Genomic DNA, 27,700 nt, shown 5'->3' on the forward strand with positions numbered 1-27,700 from the left:
CGCATAGGTCCTAGTGCTTGGCCTTTGACCTAAATTCTATATTCAATTCAATTCAACTCTAAACCTTCATCTTCAGGCGCACACAAACGCACCTGTGTATTTGCATACAGAGAAATGCACATGAAAGCAGATGACCTTGAAACTCTCAACCTGCTCTTCACTCGTCCAAAAACTTAAAGACGAAAAATTGTTTATAAAGATCCTCTAAAGAATTTTCTCACTAACATGGCGATGCAATGATTATCTGTATCCTTTTGGAAGTACACTGGGTCCTAAAATAGCTTCTGAGGGTTTATGACTAATATAGCACACGGATGCGCATCCTTTATCGCAGTGGCGTAACTACCGTTAGTGGTGCCCGGCGCCATTTTCCCCGAGATGCAAGCGAGTACGGGAACCTTTCCCTGAAAAAAGCGGGACACGGTATCTTGAAAACTAACCATAGAATTTTCTTTAAAATAGTCTCGTTATGTTTCCCACACTCAAATTACATTATGTATGTTGAAAGTATTCTATCCTCTTAACCTAACCTATAGTCCGTTTACCTTTACTAAGATCGCTAGGGTGGGACGAGTAGGGAAATCCTGCGGTGTCGAACGTCTCATTGTTTTGATTAAAAATTTTGCCCTGTTAGAGCCTCCTCAAACAAAATAAAGAAAAAAATGGTGTTCATTTCAAGGTAACAACAAAAACATAGCTGACTTCACATATTTTCCTTACAAACCTCATCTATTTTCATAAAGACAAATTATATGTTTAATTGTTTGACCTCAGGTCACAGTCAATTCCATTGTGCTGACACGTGGTCAGGAGGGCATTTAAAAAGGCCAGCTCGATCAAGAACAGAACTGGTCACCTCCTGTAGCAGCCAAGTGTCAGTGGAACTTTTACCTGGCCCGAGGATAGCCAAACCGGATCAGATCTCTCCACCGCCCTTGGAGCGTCTTCACTCTCAGGAACAACAAGGGGGCTGTGTAATGAATGATAAATTATTTTTCTCTCCTAAATGATGAATAGTTTATTTAACCTGCAGAGGCACTGAAGAAATCTAATCACGTAACCAATAAATAACTGCTAAAATAGAATACGGATAATAATCAAAATGGCTTAAAAAGCTATTCCTGCCGAACCACCCTCACAAATTTGTGTTAATGTATTAAACACATTATTATATTATTATAAGAACCATGATTATTATTTCAATTAAGCATACAAAGAAAGAAAATTCATTAGGAGCAACCAAAATTTACTCAACGCTGTTTCTTGAGAAAACGAAGTACAGTAAATGGCAGATCTCGGGTAAAGCCATATAAACAATGGATTAACCCCGAGGGTGAGATTAAAAGGGATAAATAAATATGGCACCGCTGTATTCTTTTCCTGTCCCCACCCTAGCGATCTTAGAAAAGTAAACGAACTATAGGGGCATGGCAAAAAAACCGGGGGCAGGTGCAATACTAGCATACATCTCAGGAATTTGCCGCCCTTGAAGGACTCGGAAAGTGCCGCTCCATTCCCGTGCTAAAAGGTACTAAAGTGGTGACAATTAAACGCACATTTTAAGCCTAAACATCCCAATCATTTATTTTATCTCATAAAGCTAAAACAAAAACAGCATAGCAGATTTACAACGGAATTCTACGAGTTTTGTTAGAAGCGAATTCGCTACTAACAACATCAAAGCCAACTATGGCAGTCAGTCGATGAATCGCTCAAAAGATGCCAGAGCACCGGGCCTCCGGACACTGATGCCCGGGCGGACTAACCGCCACGCCCCCCCCCCCCCACCCACAATTCCTTAGTCTTGCCACTACTTTATCGATCGGGAGAAGATAAAAATTGTTCGAATAACGATAACGTTACATCAAAGAATTTTCCCTTATCATTCTGTGTCACTTTAAAATTAATTGACATACAATTCAACTCAATCGGATGCCCACATGTACATCACTCTTTGGAAACTCAAAAGAAATCCTTATAAAAGGTAACAAATCGAATTGGATAATAAATTTCGTCAAGTGTTTTAAATACTGTGTTCATCCTTCATGCACACATGTGAATGTGATTTTAAAATGTCATGCACACGATGGATTTGTTTCTTTTTTACCATAACGTTTGCTCGTATCGTGAATTTCCCATGCATTAATTTATAATTTTCGAAGAGTGTAAATAAGCAATAAAATTTTATCCAAGATATCAGTAATCTGTATGGTTTTAATGCGCACAACAGAAAATGAGGGAAAATCTGTGCACTTTACGGACATTCCATATTAGTGAGGCAGCTTAGGTGGTTGAAGGGGACATACTGGATAAAAGCACTAAATTTTTTCCAGGCATACCTCAGTAGCCAGGCTTCAGTTCTAGAACCGGCGCCAAGTGATCAGAGCAGCAGGATGCCTACACAATGCAACTTTATACTTGATTATTCAGATACATGCTTATTACATTATATCTGCTATATGTTGCAATTTTTCTATTGTTTCAAATTTTGAGGACTGAATTTTATGAAGATGAAATGGACACAGTGCATTATTTGTCAACAAACTACAACTGAATCCAGGCGCTGCCCATTGAACGCACATAGAATATACAAGTCAGCACCAGTGGCCTAGCATTATTCCTAGAGAATGTGACTCACTTCAGAGAACTGAACTCGTTGCCAGTGCCACTGAATTTCAGCAGTGATATCACAGTGGATGACCTCCTTAGGAATCAAGCACAGTGTTGCAAATCCTGTCATTCATAGTTCGATAGAAACAGAGTGGAAAGAGTAAGAAAGAGGAAGAGAGACGATAGCCACGAAGGCAGGCAGCGACGGTCACGACAACCGTTTGATAACACCAGCTGCATATTTTGCATTAAGCAAGATGGACTTCTGCGTGAATGTACAACTCTAGACACAGGTGATAATGTCAAGTTTATTGCCAGGGATCTACAAGAAACAGGACTGAAGGAACCTCTGACTGACCTTATTGCCCTAGAAGCAAAATATCATCTGGCTTGCCTCATTGGTTTTCGGAATCGCCATCGCTTTCTGGTGAGACAAAGAGAAGCTTCCAAGGATGAAAGTGCAAATGTGAAGACGCTCAAGGCAAGAGCTTTCCTACTAGAACTCCTCACGCATGCTGAAATCAGGTAGAAGAGGGTAAATTCTGCTTTAAGGTTGCTTCATTAAGGCACCTTACGAGAAACGACTTGCATACTTTAGTATTATGGGTGAGATCAACAAAGAACGTTTCAAGGAACAAGTTTTGAATCATTTCCACTATGCCCAAGAGCAGAGTGGTGGGAAGCAAGTGATACTTGTGTTTGAACAAAGAATGCAGCAAATGCTGAGGCAGGAATTCACACCAGAGTATGAGAGAGATGCTTTGATTTTGGCAAAGGCTGCGAGGATTGTGCAAAATGAAATCTTCAGCTCAAGTGGGGTAAATTTTAATGGTGCCCTCCCCAGTGATTGTCAGAAGGTTGTCCCAACCCAACTCAAATCTCTGATAACCATGCTGATGCAAGGAACTGATCTAAAGGACCAGGAGACCATAGATTCACAGGTCTGTCTCACAGTCTCACAGGTAGAAGACCAACAATCTCGAGCAGAGTGTCCTAAGTGACTCACAAGTCTCTCAGGTAACAAGATCACGTCATTCATTAGAGTATGAACCACCCCTTCCTTTGTACATCGGCCTCAATATACACACACACACTCAAGGTCAAAACAACTGGTGAAAAAGATGTATGAACTTGGCATCAGTGTCAGTTATGACAGAGTTCTGCAAGTAGAGAATGAATGTAGGAATTCCATCCATGAGCCTGTCAAAAGGAACTCTTTGCTTCTGTTAAGGTCACCATCCAAGGGGAAGAGCAAGTAATCAGAGAACGTTTCCCTGCTAAAAGATGGTGTGCCTCTTTTCTCTCGTCGGTACATAGTTGCTCAGAGCAAGGATACAATATGGAAATTTTCTTTAAGTACGAAAATCATCCATATCCCCTTTCTCTATCTGAAAGAGGAAAGCTGCACCGAGGAAAGAAGTTCGGCCTCATTTGTGCAAGAAACACAAAATGCCCAGAATGAACCTCTGTCATTTCTGGATGTAAGGATTCTGGATGGTGCCGCTGTGGTGCACATGCTTTCCCCTACTAACGTCACCACATTCAGTGACTGTGCTAATGGTGTTTTCATCCCCCACATCCTGAAGCTGAAGAGTTGATGTGGTATGGGACAGCTACACTGCCAGAAATATCAAGGAGTCAACAAGAGAGAAAAGGGGAATAGGTGTACGCAGAAAGGTTAGTGGTCCAACAAAGGTACCTGGCAACTGATCTGACTTCCTCTGGGACCCCACAAACAAGGAGGAGTTTTTCCAGTTTCTTTCAGACAAAGTTCACTCTAATGACTGGCCAAATGGAAAGGAGGCCTTTATAACGTCAGGCACAGATGTGATCAGCAGAGGTTCAGCCCACTCCATGCCGCGAAGTGACAAGAAGAGGCCAATACCAAGATTGTCACTCGCCTTGTTTAGGACGCACCGTGGACACAGACATCCTTGTCATATTGATAGGAAAGCACCATTCCCTGACCAGTCAACATCAGATGGCAGCAATCTTGGTAGCCTTTGGAACTGGAAAGAACTTCATGTACTGGGATGTCCATGCTATTTACTAAACTCTGGGGAAAGATAGGTCATCAGCACTGCCTATGTTTCAGTTTCACAGGTTGCGATACAACTTCTGCTTTCTTTGGCAAAGGGAAAAAATCAGTATGGGAGACTTGGAATGCCTACATGGAGGTGACAGAGGCTTTCAAGATCATTGTGAATCAACCCAACATGACCATGACAGTGAACTGCAAGGAATTGCAGTTGCATGAGTGCTTCACTGTAATCATCTACAGTAAAACAAGCAACTTGAAGTCTGTGAATGAGGCACGTAGGGAGCTCTTTTCTCAGAAGAATAGGATAATGGAGAACATCCCCCGACACAAGAAGCGCTTGTACAGCATACACTGCATGCAGTCTAACAAGCTGGAATTTGGGCAACCAGTGATCAGTGTGAACATAAACAGAAGCCTCCAACTCTGGAGGGGTTTGGGTGGCTTTTTGAGAGTGCAACATGCACATGGCATCCTGTGTGGTCCAACCTTCCTGTTGCATCCCAGTCCTGCAGTGAACTGGTCAAGTGTGCCTGCAAAACTGCTACGTGTGTAGGACGATGCTCATGCAAGAAGGCACATGGGAAATGCATCGAACTATGTAGCTGCCGAAATGAAAAGTAACTTAAAAGCTTTAATTAGTTTGACATATAAATATTGTTTTTCTTTTTGTTGTTGTTGTTGTTGTTGCAGAGGAAGGCGAATAGATTATTTTTCTATAGATTCTATTGTTTATTTTTCAATGTTTCAAGCTCAGTTTTTTTGCAGATTCATCAATTATAACCCATTAACCTGACCTTCGTGCTTTACTCTGCTCCTTAATTGTGTACGCAATAAGAGTATTTCGATAAATTTTATGACAGATATCCATAATTTGCAAGATAATGAGAAACTAATGATTGATTGATAGCAGAACAAGAAGGGAATACGAGCAAAGCGTATCTTCCCAGGGAAGAAGAAAAGGATAGATAAGAGGCAGGGAAAAAAAGTGGGGTGTCAGTTGTGCCAAAGAGTGGCATACAACATGAAACTAAACTAAGAAAGACCTCAGAAGAGGAAACATGATAAATTTTCACCATTTTATTTAAACATCACATGGTCTGAAAGAACATACACTTTTGATTTGATCTTCATATGTCTTGAATGACACCACTTTACAAAAGTGATTCATATAAGGTTAAGAAGGGTCAAATCTCTTGGCGCCTGTTCTAGAATATGAGCAGGGAACCTAAAGGTTGCATGATATAAATTTGGTGCTTTTATCCGGCATGTCCCAATCCCTTTGAAATTCAGGTGCTAAGCTGCCTCACTATATAGGTTGACATGTAAGCAGATACGGAAATATAAACATTTGATTAAAAAGCAGAAATGTCTCACCAAACGAGCAAATGCATATCTAGTGTCTATTATGTCTTCTGTCAGTTATAAGACTGTCCTTGGAAGACACTTGAAAGCAAAGGAAAGTCAGTGAACATTCTTTGATCAGTCCTGCAAGTAACGTTTCATAATGGTAATATCAATAATGTATTCTGATCAAAATGTCTGTTAAAAAGCAGATTGGCCAACACTAACATAACATCACGTAACCTCTATAAGGGGCTTCATCCTAGAAATAAAAACCCCTCTTATTAGGCAGCCTTCGCCTGCAAGCGCAGGAGGACCTTCTTAATAGTGATACCCTGACTCCCCCCTGGGAAGCATCTCAGGGGCGGGCCAGGGAAACCTCTTCAAGGGATGGCTTCCCTGAGAAGACTTGGCCCACATCTCCATTATGAGGCTTCCTCCAAAGATGTATCCTGGCCTGGCAGGATCCCTGCATCTCTTCTAGGAAGGCCAACCCAGAGAAGGACCTCCCGAGAGGGTTAACCTAGGTTCCTCTGGGAAGACATCCCCTGGAGAGGAACTGGAGACTCTCCTTGAGGGATGCCTCCTCTAGGAAGACTTAGCCTATGAAGTGAGACCTCCCTCCAGGGATGTAAGCTAGCCTGGCAGGAACCCTGCCTCCTTCCTGGCAAGGCAGCGTCCCTTTTAGGGACGACCTGGCTTCCCCTGGGAAGGCATCTCTTGGGGGAGGGACTGGAGACCCTCCTTGAAAGATGCTTCTCCCAGGAAGACTTGGCCCCCACGCCACAGATGAGGTTCTCCTCCGGTGAAGCCCTGCCTCTCTCCAGGGAATTCATCTCTAAGGAGGGGCCACCTTGCTGGGAATTCCCTGGCTCCCGGTGAGAAGGTATTCCAGGTGGAGGGTTTCCCGACAGGCCTGTGTTGCGTTAGAAGGTGTATCTAACTTATTTTCATAACGTGCTACGAAAGGACCTTGGATTCATACTTCTAGATCAAAGTCCGTGAAGATGCAATTGAAAGGAATGTGCAGCCGTTTGGAAGACTCCAGCCTTCGAAAGAACTCCAGAATTTTGGAAGCTTGCATGTGTTAGTGGTCTGATGTTAGTGGTCTGAGGGCCTAGGCTCAGCTCCAGATGGAAATTATTCCTCAAATGTACATCTCACATAAATATGAAGAAAATTGACTTTGTTGCGTTCAGTCAATGAGTTCTGTAAGTTTCTTACTGTCAGAGAGAGAGAGAGAGAGAGAAGTGTTCTTAATATAGGTTTTGAAGCACATTTCTTTGAAAAGTTCTCTGCTAATCAATGAGCTCTCTATAATATGTATAATCTGAACTAGAAACTGAAAAGCGTCTGCCTGCTTGTGATAATAAGGAGCAGGGTTTCCCATTCTTCTTCTTCTTAGCTTAATCAGTAGTTGGGGTTTGTGTTTTTAATAAGCCTTTTCTAGGTGTGCCTGTTTTGTGCACTTTCGTCTGCTCTTTTGTTCTTCATGTCTTCTCGAATGTAGTCTCTCCGCCTTCTCTTTGACCCTCCTCTCCTTCGCGTCCATTGCACTTCCATTTCCAAGATCTCTCCTACAACACGTCGCTCATCATCTCTCCTCAGCAGATGTCCACACCATCTGTCTTGACTCGTGGGCTCTTTTTGGCGTCCTAGCATTTTTAACACTCACTGAACGGCTCTTTGCATAATTTCTTTTGGCAGGTGTTTTACGGACGAATGCTCTTCCTGACTCGAACTCCAACTATATGCTCTTGGGAAATATATAAAAAAGTATAATCACTGCTAAGCGGGTATTCCCTTCACTTACCTATATTTCATATGGGACTTGCACTCGAATCAGCTGGATCAGTTTCGAACAAATCTGATAAGGATATACCAAAACTCACTCCACAAGGACCTAACGAGTCTTCATATACTAAATTGTTGTGTTGAGTCTGAAGAGAAGTCTCTGCAACACGATGTTAAGTGTTCTTCGATAGAACATGGTTGCTGGCTCTAAGACTGAGAAATGCTCCTTTGTTGTGGGATACACACACAAACACACACACACACACACACACACACACATATATATATATATATATATATATATATATATATATATATATATATATATATATACATATATATATATATATATATATATATATATATATATATATATATATATATTATATATATATATATATATATATATATATATATATATATATATATATATATATATATATATATATATATATGTATATATATATTGATCTTCGAAACTTCATCTCCCTGATCTTGCTTCCTGATGGTGTCCAATGACGGAAGAAGTTGAGGCGAAGCAAAACCTGGAAAAACTGCTTTTGCAGGTAAGCTGTGGACATTACTACGGAGGAGCCTTCCAGCAACACAAAGGATTCTTTCCGCCGGGTGAAGATGCTATTCTTCCCACGTAGATCCCACAGCTGAGCCCGTATGCCAATCAATGCCACAGACTGAACGCACCTTCTCAATGAACAGATCCCTGTAGCATAGTGAACGCTCCTTTTCCCAAGGAAGACACAAACCGAATGATAACAAACGCTAGGCATCATACACAGCAAAAGAAGAAGCAGGGAGGATATTTTAAAGCTTGACAGTAGAAGGAAAAGAAGTCACGGAACTGTCCTGCTGAACAATTACTGGTATCAAAAGGTGTCCTCTCGGGTTTTCTCCCTTTTGTCTCTGAAGATGAGCAATAAAAACAGTATGTGCAACACATACGTATATATATATATATATATATATATATATATATATATATATATATATATATATATATATATATATATATATAGACATATATATATATATATATATATATATACTGTATATATATATACATATATATATATATATATATATATATATATATATATATATATATATATATATATATATATATATATATATATATATATATATATATATATATATATGTTTGAAGAAACATTTCAATTTTCATCCAGAAGTAATCGAAGAACTGTGTGGGAGAGGGGACTGAGAAGCCGGTAGGTAGTACTGTATCTGGGAGGCAAAGAGTTTAACTACGTTGCCTGATCCCTATTTGTTTCCAGAAATTAAAAAATAGCTTTTATTCACAATGCAATGCGGACTGCGGACAGGAGTCAAAATTAAAATGCTTGTGTATAATCAAGGTTAAATCAACTATAGATAAACTCTTCCTTTTTATTACCTCTTATTTCACTTTAATACGAGTATCTTTACAAAATATCCTCACGTGATATATTGAATACAGAACTACCGCTGCTCACTTTGTCATCTCAACACACACGACCCTTGAAGTAATAATTACTGAATATAAGAAGCTGCAAAGGCAATATATTTGAGAGAGAGGAACAAGTCAGTTACCACAAATTCTACCTTTGGAGAGAGAGAGAAGGGGGTGTCACTTCTGTGCTGTCGGAGTTGTTTCACTGCGAGTTTTGTTTTCATACTAAAAGACTTCAGTTGTTTTATGGGGTTAATCTCCTTCCTTCTAGGTATTCATGAGTGCAATGGATGACCAGAATTAGGGAATTTCTTTTTCATAAAGCACGCCCAATGCCAGAGATTAAAACCGAGATCAGGCATGGGCTTTGGCGGAGGGGGTTGCGAGGAGTGAGAACTCGAACCGTTGCCTCCCCTAATTCTGTTATTATCTGGATTTAGCATGTAAGATTTAGTTTTGTATGAAGACTGTGAATGATATTGTATTATATATGTTTATATATATATATATATATATATATATATATATATATATATATATATATATATATATATATGTATGTATGTATGTGTATGTATATATATATATGTATGTATATGTATACAGTATATATATATATATATATATATATATATATATATATATATATATATATATATATATATATATATATATGAAAGTGTTTTATTACATCACTGTGATTCATATACAAGCATTAAGCTGCAAATGTCCTTTAATATCCATTTCGCTCTACCTCGAAATAATACATTTTCATATAATATATGTTAACCGGAAGGGGAATTTCTTAGTTGATAATAAGTTCGTTGCCTCGTGGGATCGAACCACGGAAGACAAGAACTCAGGATTACAATAACGCTTCAACCACATAGCCTTGGGGTTTAAGGCGTCACTGTAGTCCTGAGTTCTTGTCTTCCGTGGTTCGCGCCCACGAGACAAGAAGTTATCATCAACAAAAAAATTCCTCTTCGGGTAACATAAAGTATATGAAAATCTATTATTTCCTGAGGTAGAGCGAATTGGATATTAAAAGACATTTGTAGCTCAACGCTTGTGTGTGTGCATATATATATATATATATATATATATATATATATATATATATATATATATATATATATGTCTGTGTGTATACAGTATATATATATATATATATATATATATATATATATATATATATATATATATATATATATATATATATATATATGTCTGTGTGTATACAGTATATATATATATATATATATATATATATATATATATATATATATATATATATATATGTGTGTGTGTGTGTGTGTGTGTGTGTGTGCTTAGAAAATCACAGTAGATGCACGTGACTTCAGTGTATAAGCGAATCCCACAGGAAAATGACAGGCAGAAGTTCAGTACCAAGTGCTTTCACATTTATTCACACATCGTCTGGGCACAAATGAGACACAGATGAAAGGAAGGTTACAAAGTAAACAAAAAGAACAAGAATACCAGTTGATCAGTTGTCAAAGGGTAATAAACAGAAAGATAATCCTGGATAACCCGAGAGCAACAAGAGATAAGAAAGTTCAACCATACAAAATCCAGATGGTTAATTGCCAAGGGGCAATATAAACAAAATGGTAATGCAGGAAAATCCGGGATCACGCTGTCACAAACTAGAACCAAATACTTAACCATAAGAGATACGGAATCTTACCCATTCAAATTGCAGAAACATGTTTAAAACTGAATACTAATTTTGCTTATGTTCATCAACAACTTTTTTAATTAAGAAGGCATCAAGTTTAGACAAACTCTAGTCAATTTTTTTATCATTTCCCCATTTTTAGATTTATTTATGTTATTATTATCTAAATCTTCAGTATTATTATTTTATCATTATTTTTCATCATTATTTTTCGTGGCGGGCGGGCACGTGCCCAGGTGGCCCCCCTCCCCGATCCGCCAGTGTATACATATGTGTGTGTGTGTGTGTGGAGATTGGCTTCAGGGTCTTCAGATATTCCATGGGGACTCCATAAGAATTCCCTTCTTCTGAGATTATATATATATATATATATATATATATATATATATATATATATATATATATATATATATATATATATATATATATATATATATTTTTTTTTTACCCGTGGTTTTAGTTTGAAATATGCTCTGTGAGACAGGTAGCAACAATTTAAGGTAATTTAGCCTTGTGATTCTGACTTCGTGGGTATGGGAAAACGTAAAAAGAGGAAAACAAAGGAGAATTTCATATGAGCATAGGGCTCTGGTTGCTGAGGGAAATATTACGTAAAACACGTGGGCACATTTAAAGTAGTGTATTTACATAAATGACATTAGTATGGGAAAGAGGAACTCAAGTAGATTGAATGAAACTGGGGAATTCCAGCCACAGTCCGAGAAGTTCCACGAAATAGGATCCTCTGAAATGAGAGATATGCACATTATACGCCAGTAATGAAAATAGACAAAAGAATAATGAATTCGAAGCTGCACTGAGGGTGCCAAAGGAGTAATAAAGAATTAATGCTGCCGATGCAAGAGGCGCACGGACATTAGACAAGGGAGATTTCTGGCTTTCTCTTTAAGAAAATATTACGAGACAAAAGCGTGACTGAAATGGGGCTCTTCCAGGGCACTTTACCTTAGCAGATTTTCCGAGGGCGCGTAGAAGGCAGTCCATGGATGACTTGCGATTTCCGAGGGCGAGTTTCTTCCACGTGGTGAGATGCAAGGGCTTCCGTAAAGGTGCAAGGCGATGGGGTCTCCTCGAAACTCCAAGCAATGGCGTGTGGGCTCGAGGAATACGGTCGAAGGGCACGAGGAGAAGTATACTTTGGAAAGGGCCACGTGGTTAGGATGCAAGGGCATCGATGGGGCCAGGTGTTGGGGACGTCTTCACTCCATATCCTCCAGCCCGCGTGTGTGTGTAGACCTCGTGGGTTTCTGCTTTTTATCCCCTCCTATGGGGCAGGGGGTGCGTCCAACACAGATGTTTTGACTCATTGCACCTGCTGCCCGCAGGGGAGGTTTTGGCCTGTAGGAGAAACACCCAAGCCAGATTACTTTTGCCTCGAAGGAAAGATCTTTATCAAAAATGGGAGCGGCTTTAATCTTTTAAACCCTTGTTTTTAAGTCGATAGACAGATGGTCTATCGATCGGCCAGCTGGCAGTAAATGAAACACAACAGAACAACCAACAACAACAAAGGAGGGGGAGGCAATTTGCTAGCGAATTCTTGCTAATCATAATACCTCCCCATACAAGATGATGTACATACCTCCTTTGGGTGTGTACATCGATACTCAAGAATGAGCGGCAAATGCTTTACGTTACTCTACATTCTGCCTTGCAATGAACTTTACTACTAAGGGTTTTATGAAGCTGTGACATTACTTTTAATAACACATTGGGACAATTTTCGTTAACAGAACGCAAAGTGATTTAAACACTTGCAAAAGAATAATTACTTTAGATTTGGTTACCCACTGGTAACTTTATAATGTGACTCGAACAATTGTGAATTAATTAAGATTATAGGACCACGTATATGAGGCTATGGCCAACAAATGAAAAGAAAGGTTATTGTTCAAGAATTAAAATACACGGTTACTTAATTTTAGATAAAATGCATGCGGTTAGTACAATCTGCCTTGAAGAGGCTGTGTAAATGAAAAACAGCGTTTATTTTTGTAAATGACATCCCCTTTACACCATATTGTAATGACTATACAAATTCTCATTGATAATTTATCTTCGTTTTAACGTGCTTTGCTCAGCTATCGTTCAACGCGAGCTGAGGGACGACCCACACACCGGGAATTTGACAGTCGTGTGCGGGCGAGAGTATTCATGCGAGGTTTTAATTCGCTAACCTTAAACTACGCTAATTTTATCGTCCACTGCCCACTCGAGTACTCCATGTTATGACGGGGTGAGCAGACAAAAGATGTGGGGTCTTAGGACAAACAGAGATCTTGGAAGGAATGGAAGGGGAAAAGGGATAATAATAACAAAAGGAAAATTACCAAGACGTTACGAATGAGACTTGACCGCATATGAAAGGCGGGACACGTCCTCAGAGCTTACTGAAAGGGGCATTTAAATCACAAGGGCAAGAGTTTATGACTCGCGATTCATTAAAATAAAGATAACTAAATGACTAAAAGAAAGTAAATGATATTGGCAGAAGAGCTAAGGGAAAAAGAGTGAGGGTTTTATTGTGTTAGGCGGGAATTTATCGTCCTTCGCCTATAAATTACGGCCCGGACTATCACTTCAGTCCCAGGGCGAGGAATGTGCACCCGAAGGGCGCGACTCCTTCAGGAGGGGCTGACACGCACGCCCGGTGCCAAGGTATGGGCGCAAGGGCGTGCCACTTCTCACTCTGTTATTCTTAATGATTTATACATTGTGTGGGGAATGGTATCCCGTATTTAATTGCCTCTTGTGGTGATAATTTAAGGGAAGATTAATAGAAGGTGATAAGAGATAGAAGTTCCTGAGGAACGGAGGAAGATAGAGGAGGGCCTGACATCCCCTTCTGGATTAGGGGTGCCAAGACCTTCGAAAGATGAAATGGTGGCACAGGTGCCATGGGAGCTCTAGAGCTCTTTGTAAATTACCTGGAAATCTCCACGCCCGTGGTAATTTCGCCTCGAGTCTTTCTTAATGGGACAGTCGTCCTCGGCCGGGAAGCGGAGGGCCCGCGACCGGAGGGCGGCACGGAGTACCACCTGGGCCTGCTGATGCGACAGCTGACAAAGGAGTGTTCCGTGCGGGTTCTACCATGATCCGTCGCGGCTCTTGTAGTTCATCGCCAAGTGAGATATGGCAGAATCCTGACTTGCAATTGTGTCGGCGACGGGCTGAGGCAGAGAGGAGGCGGTCGGGGGTGGCGTGAGCGGCTCGCAGGTAACGTTGACCAGCTCAGGCACGGGTTGCGAGGCCGCACCTGCAGGTGAGCTTCCGCGGTGGTCGGGAGGAACCGTCTCTCTGACCGATGCTGGTAGCGGTGCCAGGCCAGGGGAAGAGAGGGGGTCCGGAGTTGGATCCCGTGAATGGAGATCAGCGTAGCGCTCTGGCGCTGGCACTAGGGCAGCGTCAGGCGCTATCAGAGGTTTCTTGGGCTCGTCGGTCAGGACGGACGAAGCTTGGCCCTGCTCGGGGCATGCAAGTGGCACCGGCAGGAATTTGGCATCTCCTGAAGGGAGATCTGATTGGGGCCCTGGCACTGGCACTGAGGCAGGGCCGGGCACTGGAATTGGATCGGGAACCGATCGAGGGGGCCACTGTACATTGTACTCAGGTGGCACTGGTGGGGACTGCACGTCCTCCTGGTACCCAGGGGGCGCCAGTCTTGACTGAGGGAGAAGCGGGGGAGGATTACTCGCGCCCGCGGAATGATTCGGGGAACGTGGACCCCTAGATTGTCGTGATTTCGGCGGGGACTGGAAGTCCTGTCCCAGGATGACGTCATAGCCTCCGGGGAGATGGCTTGCTACTGCAAGATTGCAAATTTTGGATTGGTGAGGTCTTGTGACTCTCAATTGGACCGTAGGGAGTATCATTTTAAATTGATTTATTCCCCTCGATCGTGACGAGTTTTCGTCTATTGACGATAGCTCCGTGGGGAACTCTGTCCCTTCAGATGAGGGAGATTTGTGCGCCCGAGTCCTCGAAAGCAGTGACTCGGCGCGCTGGCTCACTACCTCGTGGAGGGGCCACGTATACAGGCCCTTCGGCGGGAGGGCCTAATGACTTGGGATCTGTGACGGCCAAGGCGACGGTGGGAGTAGTTGATTTATTATTGCGTGGGCATTTCGCCCATGCGGGAGAATGGCCATAAACCTTGCACGCCGTGCAAAAGGTCTGGCTAAAGTCTTTCCGCTGCCCATGTGGAGGGCGAGGCGAGTTATTTGTCGGTTTTCCGGGAGAGAGAGGAGCCGGTTTCTTGTTCCGGCACTGTTCAGAGGAATGCCCCGTTTTCTTGCAATAATGGCAAGTTAGGGGCTTGCCCAAGTTCCCATTTTTGTGGGAATTTGAACCTCCGAGGAGGGACGGGGATTTATCTTCCACCCCATGGATCCTTCTTGAGGGTGGTGAGTTTCCACATGTCTGCTATTCGCAACACTCGGTGAGTGTTGCTGGGGCTTTTTCCACTATATGAGTGGCGAGGGCAGGAGGGGCGTGGCGCAGGAAATGCTCGAATTTAAACCGCTCGAGTACCTCGGCGGTGTTAGTGGCTCCTTCGAATCGAGCCATTTTGTTAATGCCCGCTCGAATGGTACGCCCAATCGGACCAAGTCTGGCCTGCTTCTCTGGGCTGCTCTCCAACGTCTCCTCCACTGCGCTCAGGGGTAATCTCGTGCGCCTTCGAACTGCTTGGCGACGGCTTCCCAGTTTCCCCGATCGTCTGCGGGAAGGGCGTGGTAGGCAACGAGGGCCTTTCCGCCCAGGAATTTAGTGAGAACAAGGGAGAGTTCCGCGGGGAGAGATCGCAGCACTCCAGGACTCGTTCGCCCTTTCAAGCCATACTGGTTCGGACTCGGTCCATTTTGGCATGAACGAGTGAGCTTGGCTGAGGGCACTCATCCCCGCGGCAGGGGGCGGGGGGGTGGCGGGCTGTCGTTCTAGCATCTGGAGCTCGTGGGCGCGCTGTCGCTCTCGATCTTCCCATTCTCGTTCCTCCCTTTTCTCTTGGGCGATTCTGTCTCTCTCCTCTCGTTGTTCTTGGGCAATTCGTTCCCTCTCTCTCTCTGCACGTTCTTTATCCTCCCGTTGTTCTTGGGCAATTCGTTCCCTCTCCTCTCGTTGTTCTTGGGCAATTCGTTCTCTCTCTCTCTCCTCACGTTCTCTTTCCTTCTCCTGCTCTTGGGCAATTCTTGCCCTCTCTCTCTCCTCACGTTCTCTTTCCTTCTCCTGCTCTTGGGCAATTCTTGCCCTCTCTCTCTCCTCACGTTCTCTCTCTCTCTCTTCACGTTCTCTTGCTCTCTCAGCCTTGGCATTGTCCACTCGCTCTTGAACCCATGCTCTCAGATCTTGCCCCGATAGTCCCATGTCCTTCCCAGCGGACATGTAGAATTTGAAATCCTCGTTTTGTTGGGCTCTGGTATTAGCCATTTTGAAATAATGGTTATATGATATGTCTGAAAAGACTCAGGTTGTCTGAAAAGACTCAATTGCAGGAATCTGAAACACTCAATGGTTCAGACTGCAGGAGAATGGATCTGTCTGAATAAGACAGGTGATTAGTAAGTCTGAGGAGACTTTTTTGTTAAAATTTGATATGTCTTGGAAAGACGTGGTTGTTCTTGGCGAACGAATTTTAATATGTGTCTCGGAAGACGTAGTTGATTTTGTCACGCTCGGACTTGGCCGGCTGTAGCGTGAAGTTAAGGAGTTGTTCTAACGAACTAGAATGATCAGTCCCGTAAGGGCTTAGATGTGTGTGAACTACACTATATAATGTCTCAAAAGGACTTAATTTTGGGTTCCGCAGGAATGAGAAATTCTCGCCACGTGCATGTAGAATTTTTAGGAGTCTCTGAGGACTGGAATTTGGAGAAATTCTCGCCACGTGCGACGTAGAATTTTAGGAGTCTCTGAGGACTGGAATTTGGAGAAATTCTCACCACGTGAGAGAATTTTAGGAGTCTCTGAGGACTGGAATTTGGAGAAATTCTCGCCACGTGCGACGTAGAATTTTAGGAGTCTCTGAGGACTGGAATTTGGAGGAATTCTCGCCACGTACAACGTAGAATTTTAGGAGTCTCTGAGGACTGGAATTTGGAGGAATTCTCGCCATGTACGACATAGAATTTTAGGAGTCTCTGAGGACTGGAATTTGTTAGGAGTCACTTAGGACTTGGAAATACGATTCGTCCCTTAGGACTTAGAAATTACTAACGGGAAACCCAAAGAAAAATGTATGCTGGGAAATGAATGGGAAAAAAAAAAAAAAAAAGGCTACACACGCGGGCCTGGGCGGGGGGGTGTGGTGCAGGTCGTCTGGCCAACACCAGAGGTAAACCCATATATTTATACACCGTCTGGGATTCCGGGGAATTTCCCAGTCGTCTGAGAGGATAACAGTACAACGCCCTAGTAATTTCCCTATAAGCGGAGTTTAAATTTCGCTTTCCTAACACCTAACTCGAATTCTAACTACACTGAGAGAATTGTCAGCAATGCAAGCTGACTTCGTCGTGTCCCAAGTGGGAATTTATTCGCGCCTAAATAACAGTTCGCTAATTCGAAATGCGAAGTAAAAGTTATCACAGAGGAATTTCTTTCGCACTATTCCTCGAAGCAAGAATATGGCAAGGATTTTAACACAGAGGAATTTCGCACTATTCCTCGAAGCAAAGGATGGTTAGCACTGGTTATTTCCTAACTACCTATCCTGAAAGGCATGCATTAACGAATCTAATACGGCGGTTCTTTTCTCTCAGTGAATACATGCGTCCCTATTTCTAATTCCTAGGAACAGTCACGATTGTAAAAGGTTTTGCTAAGATAAACACATTACTTACGTGGAATTTTCTGGATCTGTGTGCTGGTTTTACACATAAGGTTCGTAATTGTCTCGTACCCAGCTTAGCTTTGCTAATAGCTGATCTGGCACGTTGCAAATGCAATAAAGCAACACTAGGGAACTGCAACTGCAAAACGAGATCTATGGCCAGGTCGCCATTTTTACGTTTTTCCGTGGTTTTAGTTTGAAATATGCTCTGTGAGACAGGTAGCAACAATTTAAGGTAATTTAGCCTTGTGATTCTGACTTCGTGGGTATGGAAAACGTAAAAAAAGAGGAAAACAAAGGAGAATTTCATATGAGCATAGGGCTCTGGTTACTGAGGGAAATATTACGTAAAACACGTGGGCACATTTAAAGTAGTGTATTTACATAAATGACATTAGTATGGGAAAGAGGAACTCAAGTAGATTGAATGAAACTGGGAATTCCAGCCACAGTCCGAGAAGCTTCCACGAAATAGGATCCCTCTGAAATGAGAGATATGCACATTATACGCCAGTAATGAAAATAGACAAAAGAATAATGAATTCGAAGCTGCACTGAGGGTGCCAAAGGAGTAATAAAGAATTAATACTGCCGATGCAAGAGGCGCACGGACATTAGGCAAGGGAGATTTCTGGCTTTCTCTTTAAGAAAATATTACGAGACAAAAGCGTGACTGAAATGGGGCTCTTCCAGGGCACTTTACCTTAGCAGATTTTCCGAGGGCGCGTAGAAGGCAGTCCGTGGATGACTTGCGATTTCCGAGGGCGAGTTTCTTCCACGTGGTGAGATGCAAGGGCTTCTGTAAAGGGGCAAGGCGATGGGGTCTCCTCAAAACTCCAAGCAATGGCGTGTGGGCTCGAGGAATACGGTCGAAGGGGGCACGAGGAGAAGTATACTTTGGAAAGGGCCACGTGGTTAGGATGCAAGGGCATCGATGGGGCCAGGTGTTGGGGACGTCTTCACTCCATATCCTCCAGCCCGCGTGTGTGTGTCACCTCGTGGGTTTCTGCTTTATCCTCCTATGGGGCAGGGGTGCGTCCAACACAGATGTTTTGACTCATTGCACCTGCTGCCCGCAGGGGAGGTTTTGGCCTGTAGGAGAAACACCCAAGCCAGATTACTTTTGCCTCGAAGGAAAGATCTTTATAAAAAATGGGAGCGGCTTTAATCTTTTAAACCCTTGTTTTTAAGTCGATAGACAGATGGTCTATCGATCGGCCAGCTGGCAGTAAATGAAACACAACAGAACAACCAACAACAACAAAGGAGGGGGGGGAGGCAATTTGCTAGCGAATTCTTGCTAATCATAATAATATATATATATATATATATACAGTATATATTATGATTAAAAAGAGGGGTGAAGAATTATTGCAATTATTACCAAACACTAGACATGGCCAACTTTCCAGGGAATCAGCAATAATTCCCGAAGACTGAAGCAGCTCCCGTGGAGCCCAAAATGGCTCCGGAATCCAGACACATCAGTTACATCAATTATTGTGTCCGGGGATGAGCAAGAATTTCCGAAGACAGGATCGGCTCTGGCGAAGCCAGGAACGGCTCCAAAATCCCAGCAGAATCCAGATACATCAATTACTGTGTCCGGGGATGAGCAAGAATTCCCGAAGACAGGATCGGCTCCGGCGGAGCCAGGAATGACTCCAGAGTCCCAGCAGAATCCAGACACGGCACGTGTGTAAGTTTTCAAAACTAATGATCAGGCAGAGAGAGATGATCTCTACCAAACGAAGATGTTTCTAAATTTGCTTTCATTTGTGCTTGAAAGTGCTTTGGCTCCGGGGCTAAATTTCCCCACGAGAATATTTTTTACATCAATCTTGTTGTGCTATTCACTGAAGTATTTATACTTCGTGGAATTTGCATGGATTTGGTTCAGTTCTTTATTGATTTCATGGCTTTGGACAACTCTGACTGTCCGGAGGAGTCTCGAGCTCAAGACGACGATAATTCCGATTGTGAAGACGATGATAGTGTAAAGTCTCTCCTGAGCGGGTTTTCTATGGTGACGTCCCATTTTCTTTGCCTCTACAATTCGTCACACCTGGCGTGTCGGGTCACGCAGATCCAATCATTTAAACTGTGTATATAATTATTTACCTGTCTCCAATTTTGTATGTCATGTATTCTTCTTTCGCAGGCATCAAATTGTATTCAACTCCATTTTTGTACATTTGTATAATTCAAAATGTATTCGTTCACTGTATTTATTGTTAATTATTATCGACCTCAGGTCACCCTTGTTCTCATTGTATTCCACAGCGTGACATCAGTCTGCCGCTATATAAACTGCCTGGGTCACCAATAAATCAGAGTAAATATTTCCTGCTCGTTTCTTTCGCACCTCTTAAAGTGGTGACCCCGGAGTGGTTCCTGGAGCCATTAGGTGACTCACACGGTGACTCAATCTTGGCTCCAGGGACTACCCACACCCCTAATGGCCTCACAACGGTGCTGTAACCAGCATTCAGGCGTGATGACTCTCGTCAGCAATCACCAGCGTCATTAACGGACTCACACGGCACGCACGGCACGCTTCCAAGTGCGTTTTGACGCGAGTATCCCACTCCAATTAAGAGGGCAAGAGCGAGCATTGACGCGAACAACCCCTCCCCTGTCCAATTAACTGCTAACCTCGCAGATTCGAATGTCTACCTCCCGCCCATATCACCCGCGCCCGCCCCACGCCCGAGGCTCTTGCGCTGCTCCACACCCCTGCCCGCACCCTCCCCTGCCCAGAGCCCCGCCACACAGGACAAGCAAAGGCCACCCTGACCATAAAGCTGCTGCCTTTCACGCAGGGGAACCCGTCGGTGTGGCTGTACAGGGTCAAGAGTCAATTCAGGCTTGCAGAACTCAATGACGAGGTGCTACAAGCAGACACAGTACTCAATGCCTGCCGGAGGAGATCTACAGGAAACTCGTCCCGTGGGTGTCCGCCGCACACCCCCTCACCTACCACCTCCTGAAGAAGTCCCTCCTCAAGACATGCTCCCTGCCCTGCCGGTCGCCGAGCGGGCCACCCGCGCCCTCGACCTCGCTGTCAACTCGCATCAGGATCAGAGCATCATGGAGTCATGGGGCATGATGCAGGACCTCCTCACCCTCCCCAATGCCGAGAAGCCACCTCCAGCGCGTGCGCCGAGGCCCTACTCTCCAGTTGGATCAGCCGCTTCGGCATCCCTGACCACATTACAACTGACAGGGGCCCTGCCTTCCTGTCCGAACTGTGGTCCGCCCTGGCACGGCTGCTGGGGACAGCTCATCACACCACCACGGCTTACAACCCCGCAGCCAACGGCTTGGTCGAGCGGTTTCACAGGTCCCGGAAGGTGTCCCTCATGGCCCGCTGCACCGCTGAGGATTGGAAGTACCAGCTGCTGTGGGTCCTCCTCGGGCTGAGAACCGCGCCCAGGGCCAACGGTGCCCCATCCGCAGCTGAGAAAACCTACGGCAAGCCCCTTGTGGTCCCGGGTGAGCTAGTTACAGAGGACCGCCACAACCCATCTGTCCAGAGGCTCCGCGACATTGTCGGCAAGTTCGCCCCCTGCAAGCGGACATACACCGACAGGTCAGTCACCTTCACGCCGCCCGGCCTCTCCTCCACCACCCATGTCTTCGTCAGGGATGACGCCATCCGCCCGCCACTGACCAGGCCCTACAGGGGGCCCTTTTGCGCGCTGGAGAGGAACAACAAGGCGTTCCTGCTCGCCCTTCACGGGAAGAACAACTGGGTGTCGGTGGACCGCACCAAACCCGCCCTCCTGGAGGAGGATACAGACGTCACCACACCGCACCCTCCACCTGGTCAGTCGTCGCCACAGCCGGCCCCCCGTAAGAAGCGGGCACATGGCCGCCCCTGGAAGCACCCACCCACACCCGCAGCCAGCCGCCCCCACACACAGGGTGTTGCCCCGATGTCCTCATGTAGCCGCGGCACCCTTCAGCGCCCCAGCAGATACGCCGACTAATCAGACGTTATCCATGTCTTGGGAGGGGAGTATTTGTAAAGTCTCTCCTGAACGGGTTTTCTATGGTGACGTCCCATTTTCTTTGCCTCTACAATTTGTCACACCTGGCGTGTCGGGTCACGCAGATCCAATCATTTAAACTGTGTATATAATTATTTACCTGTCTCCAATTTTGTATATCATGTATTCTTCTTTCGCAGGCATCAGATTGTATTCAACTCCATTTTTGTCTATTTGTATAATTCAAAGTGTATTCGTTCACTGTATTTATTGTTAATTATTATCGACCTCAAGTTTTGGTAGACATAATTAACATACAGTGATGAAACATATATCAATGGAAAGGCCAGGAAATTCTACATATGGCCAGTTGCATGAGATTCAAGACAGATTAATGAATGCAATGCAGTAGCATAATATATGTAAAATGGAGAGACATTTGGCATCTTCACAAACAGAAACACACATACAGTTTGATACAGAAGATTCGGTGGAACATTATGAGTACATGATTAGAATGCTTGCATGGCAATGCAAGTAATGGTGATTGTACACAAATCGAGACAACAATGGTTAGGGAGAAACAGATGGAAATATTGTATGGTTGAAATCGCGTTCCTGTAGAGAAAGAAAACGAGACGCTTGCTTTGTCCTGTCCACTTCGACGATGACGATTGACGAACACACGAACACACACGTGTTTGGAAGAGGCAGCGTCGGGCTCTCTAAGTACCTCCCCAAGACATGTGTAACGCCTGATTGCTTGGAAGAGACTGGCCCAACAGGCTTTGACGGTAAAGCGTAATGCATCGTTGTGGAAATTGTCTTGCCAACAATGAGTTAGCTCGAAGGGCTTGGGCTCAGGGCGCGGGTAGGAGGCTGAAGGGCAGCGCCTGACCAGCAGGAGCTCGAGGTAAAAAGTAAGTCTGCTTTGCTACCAGTTTACAACCACTGAGCCCCTCCTAGGGCTGGCCCGAAGGATTACACTTATTTTACGTGGCTAAGTCTTGGTTACCAGCAACGGGACCTACAGCTTATTGTGGAATCCAGTTAAATGAATTTCTATCACCAGAAATAAATTCCTCTAACTTTCATCAGCCGGGCGGTGGAATCGAACTCCGGCCCATCGAATGACGGTCTGAAGCTCAACCAACTCGGCCAACAAAGGGCTAGGAGCTCGAGGAGGACGGGAGCGGGTTGAAGGGTGACGCCAGATGATCCTTCGGTGGCCGGCTCGAGGGCTGAAGGATGATGGCAGCTGATCCTTGGTAGCCAGCTCGAGAGGGGCGGCAGCAGGCTGAAGGATGACGTGGCTGGTCCTTCGTTGGTCAGCTCATCCAGTACGAAAAGCGGGGCGGCCTCGGGTTTCCTGGAGGAGGCATCCAGGGCTCCGGTGGTGGGGTGGATCATCTCGGAGGGTCGGACTTCTACTGAGAACTCAGGAACGGCGGGAAGCAGCGAGGCGGTGAATGGTCTGTCGGCGCGTGGGTCGTCATCTTGGGTCGGCCGGGTCCTTCGGGTCACTCTGGGGTCACCAGTGTAAGGACTGGGGTATGAGTGACATACTGGCTGGGTGTTTGCTGGTTTATTGGTAGTTCCTTACTGAGATAAATGTACATGTTGTTGTTGTTTTAGATTTAGCTGGCCTTGTGCCAGCATGGGCTCTTGCTCCTAGAGCAGCCCATAACTCTATGTTGATGATGAGTCTGTGAGATGGGTAGGTTAATGAAAACTTTATTATGATACATGAAAGTGATTTTGGTGGGGTTTAAATGTACAGAATCTTCGAAGATGTTATTGACGCGTGCGAGCGGTAAAGTAGCGTCTACACACAGACAGGTAAAACAGAGATAAAAGACTCAGACGTCTGTGTTTGTCGGCAGACAAACAGATGGCGATTTTGGTAGACATAATTAACATACAGTGATGAAACATATATCAATGGAAAGGCCAGGAAATTCTACATATGGCCAATTGCATGAGATTCAAGACAGATTAATGAATACAATGCAGTAGTATAATATATGTAAAATGGAGAGACGTTTGGCGTCTTCACAAACAGAAACACACATACAGTTTGATACAGAAGATTCGGTGGAACATTATGAGTACTTGATTAGAATGCTTGCATGGCAATGCAAGTAATGGTGATTGTACACAAATCGAGACAACAATGGTTAGGGAGAAACAGACGGAAATATTGTATGGTTGAAATCGCGTTCCTGTAGAGGAAGAAAACGAGACGCTTGCTTTGTCCTGTCCACTTCGATGATGACGATTGACGAACACACGAACACACATGTGTTTGGAAGAGGCAGCGTCGGACTCTTACAAAGTCACCCTTGTTCTCATTGTATTCCGCGGCGTGACGTCAGTCTGCCGCTATAAAAACCGTCTGGGTCACCAATAAATCAGCAGTAAATTTTTCCTGCTCGTTTCTTTCGCACCTCTTAAAATAGTTCAGATAGTGAAGGCTACAATGGTTCAGACAGTGAAGAAGAAGACAGTTCAGACAATGAAGAAGAAGATAGTTCAGATAGTGAAGAAGAAGAAATAACGCATCTAGATATCAGTCGAAAGGTTGAAAAAGCAACTAAGGAAAATGAAAACGTTTTAAGGCTTGAGAAAGAGAGGTTACAGAAGGATCAGCTGATAACTGAATTAAAAAAGAAGGTAGAGGGGCTGACAGAAGGAGGAATGAAGATGGAACAAAACATAAATGACCTGGAACGCCTCAATCAAGAAAAGGAAAGACAAATATATTCAGTGTCCGCAGAAATGCAAAAACTGAGAAACGAAATGACGGAAAAGGCGAAGGAAACAGAAGTGCAAATAAAGGAGAAGGAGGAGAAAGACCAAAGGCTAATTATTTTGGAAAACACGGTTGTAGTTCCCCAGATGGAGAAGGAGACTTTGCATCGAGATCTACAGCAAACGGAAAATAGCAGAAGAGAAATGCAAGTAACAATAAACAAGCTAAACGAGGACTTGGAGAAACTTCGACAAGAAAAAGGTAGGAAGCAGAATCACATTGAAAGTCTTAACCGGCAAAACGAGAACAAGACCTTGAAGATCAACGATTTGGAAGACGAGTTACAAGTCCTTACCACTCAGAAACAGATGGCCCATGAAAATTCGGAACAGCTCGACCGATGTAAATTAGAAATCGCCGAGAAAAAGGAAGAACTGGAAAAGCTTAAAGAACAGAACTTGCAGAAGGATAGAGAGATCCTCCGACTGCAAAATGAGTGCACCCAGAAACAAAAGGAAGTCATATGTTTGTTAAAAGAATCTAAGACTGTTGTAGCAGAGAAACCGAAGGCCAATGGAAAGCTGAACGAAATGACGAGGAGGAGAGTTCAGCTCTAATAGAATTCGAACTGGCTGAGGCGAAGGAAGAACCAGAGATGATGGAGTTCGAAAAGATGGAACGACCTTGGAACTCGAACGACTCAAGAAGAGACCTTGGCCAAGGATAGGAAGATCTGATCCTTGGAGACGAAAGTCAACATTCTTAAAGGAGAAAACACAAGTGAAGAAATGAAGGGCAACAATCTCATACGCAAGGAAAAGGAAGCGTGCAGAAAAGAGAAGAATAAGATTAAAATGGTGCCTCAAGTAGGTTAACCTACATCAGAGAGGAAAGCTGAGGAGAAAAAGGCTTTGGATAAAACTCGATGTCTAAGGAAACCCCACATCAATTGCAAAGCCCTCTACCGACAAATGGACAACATCGAGGAAAAACTTCGCCAAATAATGGCATTGCAACGACCTTCAACTGGCACCAAGAGGCACTCAAAAGACCCAACCAAAACTGCATTAAATACGAAGCCCCTAAACAGAAAGGAAGCACATCAGAAAATGAGGCTGGAATCTGCAGCCAAACTACGAACACTGGAGCGTGAATCTGAAATGGTTCGGAGGCTGCACAAGATAAACGCCGTCACTTGAATGGCGCGTAAAGATGATTCTGCTTTTAGATGAAAACTGGTGGTTTGCTTGCAGAAGAAAGAAGCTACGATATCTACGATGTTGGGAACAGGAATGAGCTGAGTTTTGTGTTGGAAATCAATCCTGGATATGGTTGTGGAAGCACCTCTGCGCGATGGAGACACTACAGCGGCTGGTGGGACTAGCGGCAAGTGCCCTGAGACTGGATTGTTGTGTACCCACTCCCCTGCCATGCGATACCCTCGGGAATGGGGTATCAATGCCCAATCATATATGCGTGGAAGGCAACCACTGGAGCGGCGTAAGAACCCGTAAGTTTCATGCCTACTTCATATGTGAACTGGGTCATGCATTGCATATTGGATCCCATTCTTGCATATACTGCAGAGGCAACCTCTGGCGCGGCGTAAAAACCCGTAAGTTTCATGCCTTTTATATATGCAAAATATGGGTTTTATGCAATGCATACCGGGTCAAATTCTTGCATATACTGCGGTGGCAACCTCTGGCGCGGCGTAATAACCCGTAAGTTCAATGCCATTTACATATGCAAAGCGTTTGATCCCAGTGGGGAAGGGCACTAAGATCTTCGAGTGGAGGGCATCGTCAGAAGTCGCTGTACTTAGAAGTCGTGCAATTTGGAGATTGGAAGCTTCTGGTCCATAGCGAAGGAATGATTGGATTGCGGATTTCATCAAGGAATCAGACGTTCCCAACAGTGAGCAGAATGATCTGGAGGCGTTACAAGATGTAGGGTCATAAGACTGAGGATTTCATCTATCTTGGCTAGCTGATGGATCTGAGAATGGGGAAGGGTCCACCCCTGGTAAAATAAACCCCCATTCGATGACGCTCTGTCAGCATTGATGTGATTGCAAGTGAGATCACTTGAGGTCGTCAAAGGCCTGTTCTCTGGCAAGGTCCTGGTAATCTATATATATATATAATATATATATATATATATATTTATATTGCCGGGATATATATATATATATATATATATATATATATATATATATGAGAGTATATATATATATATATATATATATATATATATATACCATATATATATATGCATGTTTGTATTCGAGGAGGAATCTTGAAGTGCCGAATGAGAAGGAAAGAGGAAAAGAATGGGAGATATATTTATTTACCATAATGAAATAAATGGGGGAAAAGCCTAGGCTATACAAATTCTGCAATCAGAATTCAAAACGCACGCACACCTTCAAGTACGTACAACATCATGCTAGTTTATTTTGAAGGCCCTCCTGCAGGCGCTCATTCGGTCCATCTTGCTTACTCGTGGATTCAACTTTTTTTTTTTTTTATTCATCATAGTGTGTTAGTAATTGAACATCTCCATCGTGTTGATCTGAGTCATAAACTCTCGTAAGTGAACTTTGTATTTACGTCAGATTTCTCTTCAGGCATTGGCATGCAGTCCTACACGCTGCGTCTAAAGATGGCATCCATTGCGTGTCTATATATTATTTTGACCCAGTGTTATTTCAGTCGTTTCAGTACACTGCCTGTGATACTGCTGGCTACAAACTTCACATTTAATCCAATTTCTGCTTCAGATGCACTACAAACAACAAAGGTCTCTGCTTCTCATCTGTATTTCGTCAATGATGGATTGATTATTACCTTCACCGGGTCAGCTTGCCACTATTGCTGTTTTTCCGTGTAACTTCCCTTTGTTTATTTTTTTTATTTCCCCCTCTAAATTTCACCAGCTTTTATTTACTAATTTCAAATAGCTATTACAAGGTCACTTTTTTTGTTTCATCGATTCCTGGAGACGGTTTTCTACGCGTCCACTTTCGGCAATTAATACTAATAGCAGATCTCTCAAAAACAAAACTGTATTATACTTTGTTTAATAAGGTTTATTCTGGAGACAGAATGCAGTATTAAGATGTAAAAGATGGTAAATAAGATTAATATGTCA

The 27,700-nt window shown here is 43.7% G+C and overlaps 1 protein-coding gene across 1 annotated transcript; it reads left to right on the forward strand.

The window, feature by feature from the left end:
* The first annotated feature begins 3,212 nt into the window (after positions 1-3,212).
* Positions 3,213-25,164, forward strand: LOC136837187 (putative leucine-rich repeat-containing protein DDB_G0290503). Its single transcript, XM_067101851.1, has 2 exons — positions 3,213-3,607; positions 24,255-25,164. The coding sequence occupies exons 1-2, from the start codon at positions 3,213-3,215 to the stop codon at positions 25,162-25,164; spliced, it is 1,305 nt and encodes a 434-aa protein (XP_066957952.1).
* Positions 25,165-27,700: the final 2,536 nt, after the last annotated feature.

This window comes from Macrobrachium rosenbergii, chromosome 58 (genome assembly GCF_040412425.1).
Source record: "Macrobrachium rosenbergii isolate ZJJX-2024 chromosome 58, ASM4041242v1, whole genome shotgun sequence".
Classification (NCBI taxonomy): Eukaryota; Metazoa; Arthropoda; class Malacostraca; order Decapoda; family Palaemonidae; genus Macrobrachium; species Macrobrachium rosenbergii.